The following is a 12,510-nucleotide window of genomic DNA, read 5'->3' on the forward strand; positions in this document are numbered from 1 at the left end:
GCTCTGCTCTGTTCACCAAACCAAAAAACCCTTCTCTCCTGCAGCCATGTCTTCCTCTTCCTCCTCCGCTTCAGGCACCTCTCTCCGACCGTTGCCGAAGAGCAAAGAAGAGGACGAGCTCCGCTCCGGGGAGCACCCCATCTCCTCGGACAAGGAGAAGAAGGGAGGAGAAGCGGAGAAGACCAAGGCCTCCCTCTCCGCCAGGCTCCCGCCGAAGAAACGCTCCCGCATGTGGGCGGACAGCGAGGACGACGATGACGACGAGGAAGAAGATGAGGAAGAGGAAGATGATTCCTCCGCCTCCATCGGGTATCCTCCAACGAAGCGCTTCCGGGGCTGGGCGGATAGCGAGGACGATGATGATGACGAGGAGGAGGAGGAGGCTCCAGCGGACGGCTGGGGCAGCAACGGCGAGGAGCTTCCTGGGAGCAGCGCCGACGACCTCGACGACGGCGACGATGAGGACAGCGACGACTAGTAGAATAGGACTAGCAGTAGCAGTGCACTAGGCACTAGATCCCTCTTTTGAGAGCCATCGGCTCTTCTTGTAAAGCTGCTCCTTTGAATTAATGAGAACTGCTCTTCCAATTTCTCCTTTCATTAATCCAATTTCCATCCTTCCGCTTGCCACACCAAGACCGATAGTGACGAATCGGGTTGTCATTGATTTTCTCAATCGTGGCGTTTTGCAGCCCCGCAGCCGATGACTATTCATCGGCTAATTTGAGGAACCAATCTCCTCTTTTCTTGCAGCACCAGCACGGTCCAAACCTCGTACCAGACGACGGCTTTTCCTTCCCAGTTCCTCCCTGAGACGATCATGATGCAATAACAACCGAGGTAACTCCAATCGGCTCTTAAGAACAAGGCATCCATAGGCCTGTTGCCCCCCGAGTCTCAGCCAAAACAGAGACGAGGATACGCGAATTAGCTGTATGGACCTGGGCTTGATCGTGTGTGGGGAAGTTCCCTATGCAGAGCCAACCGATTTGAACATAAATCGGCTTCTCAAAGCAGAGAGCCTTCAAGGCGAGCTGCCCCCCGAGCTTCTTCAGTCCTTCCTGCAACTTGCCGGCTAGATCGGCTCTTTTCTTTTGGCGGATTTCATGTAATCCATCCTTGACCTGATCTGCACGTCTAGGCTGCTCCTGGCATTGTTCTTGAAGAGAGGATCTGAGCTTCCAAACTACTCCATTGAGGAGTTCCTTCATAAAAAATCCCCCTTTGTGCTCCATTGACCCTCTGATCGTAACAGTTATTCCTCTTGAGTCGATGGCCACGCATCGGCTTCCATATCCTTAAGTCGATGCCTGCTGCATCGGCTGTGCTCGAAAATTTTCGAATTTTCAGATTTTTAGGCCGACTAATGCATCGGCCCCCCCATATTCCCATACCCATCACCAAAAGATGAGATGCTTCCGTTGCATATCCTCGTATTTTATCCACCTGGGTGCCCCCCCGAGCCGATTCTGTCAAGAGGATTGATGGTATCGGCTCTGTTGGATAACATGTTGAACCCAAGCAGAACGGTGGGTGAGGATAATTTTGGCCGATTGCTGGAATCGGCCTCCACGTTGCTTGCTCGGTGAAGGTTTTGTAAGTTCCCTTCATAAATTTTTTGGGGCCGATCACAAGGATCAGCCTCGCCATGTTTGCTCCTTGACGGGCTCTTGCTACTTGTTCAGGCTGGAAGACAGAACCAGCCCAATCTCTGACTTTATCATGTTGGCACGCTTGCTGTCGCCCACCTTGAATGCATCGTGTGATCGTGGAGCGCTAAGCTCTGCCGGAAGAACGAGCACCATGTTCGTGCCAGCCGATGCCTCATCATCGGCTTTCCTTTGCTTGGGGCGCCACTCCATTTTCCGTGGACGACCCTCTTCATCCAGGGTTCGCTGAACCTTCGCAGCCAGATCAGGCCTTGCTTTCCTCAATGTATGCAAGTATAACCTCTTGGCTTCTTCCAGGCCGCGCAATCGTTGAACCCTGCGTTTCTGGGAACGGCTGAGTCCATCAGGGCACCACCTTGGCCGGTGATACCTGTCTTCTTCTTCTTCTCCCTCGTCTTCTGAATCTTCGAGATCTTCCAACCGAGGGGACTCAGCTACGTTTGCTCGTGGCGGGAGAGGTCCTAAGCGCTCGAACACGGACACGTTGGCTGTCTCCTTCTTCTTCCGGTTGCATTACGGGCAATTGCCGATTGTTGGCAATCGGCTCATTCTGAATCCCAGCGAGTGCTCGAAGAAAGGACAATCCCGAGTGCCTGTCCTCGTCGTCTTGCTCCCTTGCCTTTCCCTTGGCACAACGCTCGTGCTCCTCCTCATCGCGATTCCGCCGACGATGTCTTCTAGCCGAGCGATCGCTTTCATCATCATCGCCGGACCGTCGGCGTTGGTCATGCCGACTCACATACTTGTTGAGGAGGTGATCGAGAGAGAGGTCGTTGATATCTTATGTTCTTCACTTCTCCCTCCGTGACGTAGCGCTTGCCGTCTTGGCGGAGCCGATCGCGTGGAGCGGCTTCCTCTCGTATCTTTGCTATGAGAGCAGTCTGCCCTCATCTCCATCCTTGCCGGCGTGGTGTCCAAGATCTACCATGTTGATATTGCACGGGAAACCCGGCTGGCACCCCGCATGGCAAGCATACTCCACCATGTTTACGGCGGGGAAGGGGTGTGTGTCGACCTTCATGGCGTATCGGTTGAAAATTAGACGCCCGTTCTCTATCGCCGCTTGGATGTGCTGACGCCACACCCTGCGGTCGTTGGTGGCATGGGAGAGCGAGTTATGCCATTTGCAGTATGGCTTTCCATTCAGCTCTTGCGCCGTGGGGAACTTGAGACCTTCAGGTATCTTCAACTGCTTTTCCTTGAGTAGGAGGTCGAAGATTTGCTCAGTCTTGGTCACGTCAAAATCAAATCCCCTGGGCGGGCCTGGTGGCTTTACCCACTTGCGGGACACGGGGGTTCCTCCCCGAGTCCACTCAGCCATCGCTACTTCTTGGTCTCCCGCAGGAACTTCGTCCTCCTCTCGCATCGACCGGGGCTACTGCACGCTTGAACTTGTCTTGGTACGGAGTCCGGGTGGCGCTGTTCATATGCTGAAAGTTTCGAACCATGTGCGCCGGCGAGGGATATTCCGCTTGGGAGGCCGTGTCCTTGAGCTGTGTTGCGAGGCTCGCTACGCCAACTCGATCGCTTCCTTCTCATTTATACGAACCGAAAAGCATCGGTTCCTAAGATTCCCGAAGCGGCTGGATGTGATTCCGCCACGGTTCCTCCGCGCTTCGACGTAGTTGTGCTAGAACGGCAATGCTAGACTCGGAAGCTTCGAATGATACCGCTCATGGAATTGCTCTTCCAACTGCTTCCAAGTTTGGATGGAGTTCGGTGGTAGCGATGTGTACCACCCGAAAGCCGATCCTGTGAGGGACTCGTGAGAAGAACCTCACGCGCAACTCATCCGACGCTGAGATCGTGCCCGACCTGTGCCAAATATCGGCTCACATGCTCGATGGAGCTGGACCCGTCCGATCCACCGAACTTTGTGAAGTCCGGGAGCCGATATTTAGGTGGCAGCGGGATCAGTTCGTAGCTGTTGGGGTACGGCTTGGTGTAGCCGAACGCCTTCCTTTTCGGCATCATACCGAGCCGATCTTTCGAATTGCACGGATCTGATCCGCCGTGATGGCTGAAGGTGTCGAACCACGAAGATTCGCCGGGGTGGCATACTTAACCAGCCATGCTTGTTTTTCCGGTTCTAAGCCAAGCTGCAGGAGCTAGGCTTTGGAGGTTTGTCGGGGCGGCGTACTTAGCCGGCCACGATCGCTTCTCGGGATCGGATCCTCGACGTTCCTCTGCCGTTCCGGAGGCCGCTGTTATTGCAGCCTGGTTCGAGAGTGCCAAGGCGTTGCTGTCCTGGCACGTATGCGCACGCGTATCCGTGCGGGACCTCCTTAGGTGGCTCGGGCAGGAATTGGTAGTCACTAGGATCACCACCAATCTTGTAGACGACGTATGCCGATGAGTTCGGCAGTTCCGGTGCTACCCATGCGAACGGGCTGGGGCTGGAGCGGCATCTCTCCTTTTAAAGTCCCCGGAGCCGGTCCCGACGGGGAGTACCGGTGACTCATGATTTCCTGGACGACGCGCGGAGCGACACGCTCCAAGGTGTTCACCGGGCTCTCGAGTGGCGGTGCAGCGAATGAGCCACCATGTAGTTGATCTCCCTGCCGCAGCCGACTCGGTGCGTTCTTCGACGGGGCGGACAGGTCCACTCCATCGAGCGCGCCTTCGGTGTGAAACCCTTCCACCCGACGCCATGGGAGCGGGTTCGGTGGAAGGAGCCGATGAGTTCGGCTTCGAGGGTTGCCTTGATCTCGTCATGCTTCTTCTTGAGCTCATCAGGCAGATCCGCGTATGTGACCGGAGTGTCTTCCGCCATCTTGGATGTAGATGGCGATGTCGTGGATGTCGTCGACTGTCCCACCGGCGTGCCGAGAATGTGTTGACGTCGAAACCCACGCGGCGGGCAGAGACGGGCAACACCGTAGAGCCGGGAACAACTAGGGCTGCGGCTGGCCCTAGTCCCTCCGAGCGACGGCCCGCAAAGCCTTCCGGTCGCACGCACCGATGTTTATCACAAGGGCGTGCCACCTGACCTATACCTGGTCGGGAAGGTGTGGATGATGCCTCGCTTAGTTTCCTGCAGTGGCACACACGTAAACGTTAAATACGAGCCTCGATCGGCTCTCGGGTGATCTCGTGAATCGGCTCAAAGAGCCGATCCACCCATGATTCGAGACGAGGTGTCCGAATATATGGTGGTCCTGCTTGATCAAGGTAAAGCTAATGAGATCTACGACGATGTGGGGTTTTCACCGCATAATCGGATCATCCTACTCCGAGGTTGGGCCTCGCGGCCACGCACGGTGATCGTAAGCCGATCCTAAACAAGGCCTAAAAACCAACACAAGGTTGATCCTCGGAACATCCCGCTTAGGGCCAACGAACGACACCCTACGTGCCGCTGGATCCTCCCCCCCTTTGTAAGGCCTAACTATTGCAGATATTAAACTAATCCTTGTAGAAACAAGGAGCAATCGTAACGGATCAGATCTACTAAACTATGATCAAGCGGGGTGCGCGCCCTACGCCTAAGATAGGCGTAAGGGCGGCTAGACATGCAAGGGTTGCACTACGAAAGCATGTAATATGAAGAACAATGCTAACCCTAACATGTCTAAGATAACTACGTTGCTCGCCATCAAAAAGGCTTCCGTACGAGCAACGCGTGAACAACGTAGGCAGGCTTGTGCTGCCTAGATCGCAAGATGCGATCTAGGCAGCATGATGCTTACCGGTAGAAACCCTCGAGACGAAGGGGTTGGCGATGCGCCGAGATTTGTTTGTGGTTGAACGTTGGTTGTTGTCTATTCCATAAACCCTAGGTACATATTTATAGTCCAGCGGACTTTCTAATGTGGGCGTGCACTAAACCGTGCACGAGTAAGATTCTATCTCTAAACTAAGATGCGATCTAATATGTTACAGATACACGGGCAATTAAGCCCAACTTGGTATAAAAGGCCGATCCACGTATTCCTTCTATATATTTCTTCAAACCCATCTTGATCGCGGCCCACCTCTGACTCGGTCAAATTCTGGTGATAACAGAAGCTTACCGAAAGTGTTCGCCTGTAATGTGGCTCAGTAGCTTCCACCATGTTTTCCTGGTTTTTGGTGCTTCCACCATGTTTTCCTGGTTTTGTAAGGCGTATACGCTGAATGGACGAGCTCACAAAATCTCGTTAAAACTTGTGAACTTGGTTGCATTTTAATGGAACCTGGGGGTTCCACCCCTTTTCTCTAAAAAAACATAGGAATCTTCTAAGGTCAATGTGTGCATTCTATAGTTGTGATATAAACAAAGGAAACGTCCAATAGAGCTTAATTACCACTAGTTTCAAGGTTTCGTCCTTACAACAAAACAACCCTTTTAGGATTTTTATCATACAAAATAACTATGAAAATCATTCGGTCCGAAGGAATCATAATTAGAAAGAAAGAGAGAGTGTGTGTGAGAGAGAGAGAGAGAGGATGCTTTGAGACTTGCAAATAATTATTTCGTGGGGTAGGAGCTCATGTTTAAGTAGAATATTAGGGAGATTCCACACTATCTGTAGTTGTTATAAATATGTAACATATTTATATAGGTATGTACAAAGCTTAAAAGAAGAAAAAACATTGTTGACTATTGATCTAGTGTCTAACTATAGTAGCATTTGGAAAGTTGTAAGAGATCATGGTTGTTTATCTCCGAAATATGTAAGAAACATCCCCATCCTATAAAATTCCGTTGGTGCACGCCTATGATTTGGCGCCAAAAAAACTTGCTCCCATTTAGCTCTCCTAGGGCGGCACCGGAGGCCCCCAACCCTAGCCCGTCACCGACCCTCTCCGCCTACCCTCCCCACCTCGCCGCCACCACAGACACCCCCGGAAAGCCCGTCGGCTTCATCAAGATGGTGGCGGCGAGGACTTCGGTGCGCAGAGGGCTTCAGAAAACAAGGCGACAACCTCGGATGGAGAGGCGACACCGTATCGATGGCGAGCGATGCTCGTGGGTGGAAGACGTCTCTTGTGGCCACGCAGACGTTAGTTCAGAGCTGATCCAATCGAACGAGCTGATGTTTTGTGGTTACTCCCTCGGTTTCATAATTTTTATCCCAAATTTGGATTTTGTTTTTTGAGAAAACAAAAATTATTTAAACATGGGCTGAAGTGGAAAACGAGCCCCGGCAACAATGACCTACCCTGCTCTGGGTGGTCCTATTTGACACATTTAGCGTCGGTGAGCCTGGAAACGCAGCGGGATTCCACCCGTGGGCCGCGGCCCACCGTCCCGGCCTCCTCCCCATCTTCATCTTCTTCTTTCCCATCGCGCGCGACTAAAGTTCGTCATCAATCCCCAGCTGCCGCCGCCGGCCGGACCGCCGTCTCCCACCGCCCGCGTTGCCTCACCGCACCACCCCCCTCTACCCCCCCCCCCCGACGCAGATGATTAAAGCAATACCCATCTTTGAGGATGTTGAGGACTCCTGGGCTTGGCACCCGGCTCCAAATGGTATTTTCTCAGTTAAATCTTCTTACAAGCTCTTTAGAGTGGAGTCTGACCAGCCAGACATGGCCAATCCCCAGGCAGTTGATGCCTCCTTCTCTTGGTCTAAGATCTGGAATGCAAATATCACCCCGCAAGCTAAACAATTTCTCTAGAAGATTGCACACAATAGTCCGCCCCACCGCTGGAGCATTCTGCGCAGGGGGAGAAATCTGAAGCAGAAGGAGCTGCCCAGGCTCAAGTTTGTGGCTCTCCTCTCGGTTTGGTGGATGGTGCGAAACAAAAGCAACGCTGGTGAAGCTCCGGCGACACATGAGTCGGTTGTTTTCCAGATCATTGTCTTTGACCTCGGAGCTGATTGGTCATTGCAGCAAAGCAAACGCGCGGCTGGCGCAAGAGCCGGCTTGTTCTTGGCTGGTGACACCCTCAAGATCAACACTCATGGAAGTTTCACTGCAGCAAACCGATCCGGTGGATGGGGATTTGTGATCCGCGACGCTAGCGGTGATGTGCTGGGGGCTGGCGCCGGTCACCTGCACCATGCTCAAGATGCGCTGCATGCCGAAGCGGAGGCGTGCCTCAGGGCTCTCATCCATGCGCAAATCTGGGGCATGTCCTCAGTCCAGATTGAGACGGATTCCAAGCTGTTGGTGCAAGCGATTTCAGGAAATAACCAAGATTTGGCGCTGAATGGAGCCCTGTTTAAAGAGATCAAGTATCAAGCTAGACTAAATTTCGTTTGTTTTAGCATTTCCTATTGTCCTTGGGCCTGTAACAAAGTAGCTCACGCTATGGCTTTGTATGGGGCAAAACTGGATCGTGCACCCCCTGCTAGCGCTTCCAGTTTCGCCTGTCCAGCCCATCAAGGAGAAAATGGCCCATTTGCTGGATGCACGTAGCTCCAGCGCGCTTCTTCTTTCTGCTCATCCTCCTCCGCCCTAGCACGGCGCCGCACGCGCTGCTGCCAAAAGTTCATACTAGTCGCCAAAGCTTCCTTCCTTTTTTTGAGTCGCCGCTGCCACCGCCAAGGGACGAGGCAGCCACCGCTTCCACTGCCAAGGGACGGGTCAGGTGCCGCTGCCACCGCCAAAGGGACGGAGCGGGCGCCGCTCGACCGTTCCCCTTTCCGAGTCTCCGTTGCGCTGGAACCTCAAAACAGCCAAGCGACGGGCTAGGTGGAGACGAGCGATTCTCGAGCACTGGAAGCGGCGAGTAGGTGATTTCCTCTCCCCTGCTCGCTTCTGATGCCCATGTGGCACACGTTAGATGTTCGTGTCTTTAATCTTGAAAACCCCACTAATAAGTGGACCGTCTGGAATTAGGCTGTAAAATCGCACTTCCTTCCGATTTCGCGATTCAGATTTTTTCCCCTCATTCTTGGCTGCTATTATTGGGATTGAGAGAGAGGCAGGGTGCTATTGGAGAGTGCCCTGTAACTGTAAGCAATGTGGACAGGACAAATCTAAATTTCTTACAAGACTGCAAATTCTAGCTTTTATCCTACTTTGGGCCCTGCTGTCATTTTGGTGTAGCCCTGCCACAGACCCACAGTAATGCTGGAGAGGGTGTGTGTGTTTTTTTTTTGTATAAGCATTGCCCAATTCTCTTTTCTGTTTCTTACATCATCTTATATTAATTAACTGAGAGGGTATGCTGGAGACTGCAAAACTATATGTATGATACCTTCTTGTTTTTTATTCTACAGTGATGCAATGACTGCTCCGAAGAATTAGTCTACATACTATTATGCTTTTCAACTTGCCAAAAATCACGACGCCAATCGGAGTACGCTTCATCTCTGGTGCAAATGCAGCATGCTTTGGTCGAAATGCTTCTCCTATTCATTTCGCTGCCCTGTTGAAGGAATGCAGGTCTGTGAATGCAGTTCGGCAAGTTCACCAGCAGCTAATTGCTTCGGGTCTTCTCTCTTATCCAGCATCTTTGTTGGCAGTGTCATTTCCACCGTTGCCATCTGAACCATTTGTATCACCAAAATCTTTGGGTACTGGTGTTGTAGCTGCTTATCTTGCCTGTGGCTCTACAAATGAGGCTCTCTCAGCGTTGGAGCATGTTACACCATCACCACCTGTCTGGTGGAACCTACTCATCCGACAACACATCAAAGAGGGCCACCTTGACCATGCAATTGCGATATCTTGTCGCATGCTGCGTGCTGGAACCAGGCCAGACCATTTTACTCTGCCGCATGTACTAAAAGCCTGTGGAGAGCTACCTTCGTACCGATGTGGTATCACATTCCACGGAGTTATATGTCGCAATGGCTTTGACTCGAATGTCTTTATATGCAATGCACTGGTGGCGATGTATGCCCGTTGTGGTTCACTTGAGGAAGCCAGTCTGGTGTTTGAGGAAATAACTATGAAGGGAATTGATGATGTTATCTCATGGAATTCAATTGTTGCGGCCCATGCTAAACATAAAAATCCATGGACTGCGCTGGATATGTTCTCGAGAATGGCAATGATTGTCCACGAGAAGGCTACAAATGACAGGTCTGACATCATTAGCATTGTGAACATTCTTCCTGCATGTGCTTCTCTAAAGGCACTGCCTCAAACTAGAGAAATTCATGGCCATGCCATCCGACATGGTACATTTCCAGATGCTTTTGTAGGCAATGCTCTGGTTGATACTTATGCAAAATGTGGTTCGATGAAGGATGCAGTAAAGGTTTTCAATATGATGGAATTCAAAGACGTTGTCTCTTGGAATGCAATGGTGACTGGGTATTCCCAAAGTGGGAACTTTGAGGCGGCCTTTGAGATGTTCAAGAATATGCGCAAGCAAAATATTGCATTAGACGTGGTGACCTGGACCGCTGTAATTGCCGGGTATGCTCAGAGAGGATGCGGCCAAGAGGCTCTCAATATTTTCCGACAAATGGTTTTTTCTGGGTCAGAGCCAAATTCTGTTACAATCATCTCTTTGTTGTCTGCTTGTGCTTCCTTGGGAGCATGTTCTCATGGTATGGAAACTCACGCCCACTCTTTGAAGAATGGTCTTCTATCTTTGGATAATCATTTTGGTGGTGATGGTGATGATGAGGATCTCATGGTGCACAATGCATTAGTAGATATGTACTCAAAGTGCAGAATCTTCAAAGCTGCGCGTTCCATATTTGATTCTATACCCCGGAAGGAACGTAATGTAGTGACTTGGACTGTTATGATAGGTGGGTATGCACAGTATGGGGACTCAAACGATGCCCTCATTCTTTTCTCAGAGATGACCTCGAAACCATACCCAGTTGCCCCAAATGCATTTACAATTTCCTGCGCCCTGATGGCCTGTGCACATCTGTCAGCCCTGCGTATGGGTAAGCAGATTCATGCTTATCTGGTTCGTCAACATCGATATGAAGCATCTACATACTTCGTGGCAAACTGTCTTATTGATATGTACTCAAAGTGTGGTGATGTCAGTACAGCTAGGTATGTGTTTGATGGCATGCCTCGAAGGAATGCCATTTCTTGGACATCAATGATGACAGGATACGGAATGCATGGTCGTGGTAATGAGGCCCTGGAGATATTTGACAAGATGCAAAGGGCAGGCTTTGCTCCTGATGATATATCATTCCTGGTTGTTCTATATGCTTGCAGCCATTCTGGAATGGTCGATCGAGGCCTGGCATACTTTGACAGCATGAGTAAAGACTATGGTGTGGCCGCATGTGCAGAGCATTATGCTTGTGTTATTGACTTGCTGGCCCGCTCTGGGCGATTAGATAAGGCATGGAGTATTGTTAAGGACATGCCAATGGAACCTACAGCAGTAGTCTGGGTCGCATTACTTAGTGCCTGTAGAGTACATTCAAATGTGGAACTTGCTGAATATGCTCTTAGCAAGCTAGTTGAGATGAATGCAGAGAATGATGGATCTTACACACTCATCTCCAACATATATGCTAAAGCGGGGCGCTGGAAGGATGTAGCCAGAATCAGAAACCTGATGAAAAACTCAGGTATTAAGAAAAGACCTGGCTGTAGTTGGGTCCAGGGCAAGAAAGGAACTGCATCATTCTTTGTTGGAGATAGATCGCATTCTCTATCCCCTCAGATTTATGCTCTTCTGGAGAGCTTGATTGATCGCATCAAATCCATGGGTTATGTCCCTGAGACAGATTTTGCACTGCACGATGTTGATGATGAGGAGAAAAATAACCTTCTTGTTGAGCACAGCGAGAAGCTTGCTCTCGCATATGGCCTCCTCACAACTTCCCCTGGTACTCCAATAAGGATCACAAAGAACTTGCGAGTTTGTGGTGATTGCCACACTGCGTTCACGTACATCTCAAAGATTGTTGACCATGAGATCATTGTGCGGGATCCCAGTCGTTTCCATCATTTTAAGAATGGCTCGTGTTCTTGTGGTGGCTATTGGTGACTATTTCTATTGGGGAAGTAACAAAGGCTGAAGCATAAGCTAACAGTGTGCTGCAGTTGGTTTTCCTACACATAAAGTAACTTGTAATTCTTTGCAACTGATTAACCACTCAAAGACGAAAGTTTCTGATTTTATGCCAGTGCTATTTTCCTTATAAATTTTGCAATTATTTCATGAGATATCACCTGTAGAGTGTTTACGTTCGTTTCACGTCTTTATTTGTAATGCTGATTTTATTAATGAAATGATTCTAATTAAAGTTCTGCATTATTTCCTTGAAATATGAGTTTGTTTTCCTGTCAGTGTACTTTAGCTTTTGTCAGACCAAAGACATACTATTAGTTATTTCCTTTGTATCTGGATATATTTAGAACTTTATATTTGGTGAGATGAAAGACTAAAAGGTAAATCAGTCATGAAAATAAGATATGGCATTCTTTTGGGTAGACATTGCTTCTATGTTCAGTCGTATAATCAATCTTGGCCCTAATTTATATAAAAGCTGGGTGGTATAGTTTTCTTTGGTATTCTTTTGGGTAGACATTGCTTCTATGTTCAGTCGTATAATCAATCAGTTTTATTTATAGTTCAACCATCTGGACTCATTCCTAATTATGCAGAAGTTGCAATACCATCAGTTGATTTCGTCTGTGGTTATAGTTGTTGAAGCTATTCAATTCTGTGTAGAATTTATTCCATGATATTAATGTTAGTTCCAGTTTTGTCCTGGCTACTCATTTTAACTCATAGATTGTTTCTGTGTCAGACTCCAACATTCCAGCCTGAATCTTCACGTGTAGGTGGGTAGCACCATACTGCTGAAATGGCAAAAACAAATTAGCAATCATGTTTTGGAATCTTGTGTGCAATTATGCTGAAATTTTAATATGGAGTGAAACCATCAAGTTAGCTCAAAGGGTCTTTTGGACGTCAGGATGCGAGCTGGAAATTGGTATGGTTTATTAGGTGCAGAGTTGTTTCCAC

General features: G+C 49.7%; 1 protein-coding gene across 2 annotated transcripts; it reads left to right on the forward strand.

Annotated features, from left to right (window-relative positions):
• Positions 1–8,064: 8,064 nt before the first annotated feature.
• Positions 8,065–11,788, forward strand: LOC124649723 (pentatricopeptide repeat-containing protein At5g16860). 2 transcript variants are annotated; one of them, XM_047189305.1, is made up of 2 exons: positions 8,065–8,335; positions 8,825–11,788. In XM_047189305.1, exon 2 carries the CDS (start codon positions 8,866–8,868, stop codon positions 11,524–11,526), a length of 2,661 nt encoding a protein of 886 aa, XP_047045261.1. In that variant the 5' UTR covers positions 8,065–8,335; positions 8,825–8,865; the 3' UTR covers positions 11,527–11,788. The 2 variants fall into 2 exon arrangements, with proteins under 2 accessions (XP_047045261.1, XP_047045262.1); XM_047189306.1 differs by having other exon boundaries at positions 8,065–8,331.
• The last annotated feature ends 722 nt before the right edge of the window (positions 11,789–12,510 follow it).

The sequence above is a fragment of the Lolium rigidum genome, chromosome 4 (genome assembly GCF_022539505.1).
Source record: "Lolium rigidum isolate FL_2022 chromosome 4, APGP_CSIRO_Lrig_0.1, whole genome shotgun sequence".
Classification (NCBI taxonomy): Eukaryota; Viridiplantae; Streptophyta; class Magnoliopsida; order Poales; family Poaceae; genus Lolium; species Lolium rigidum.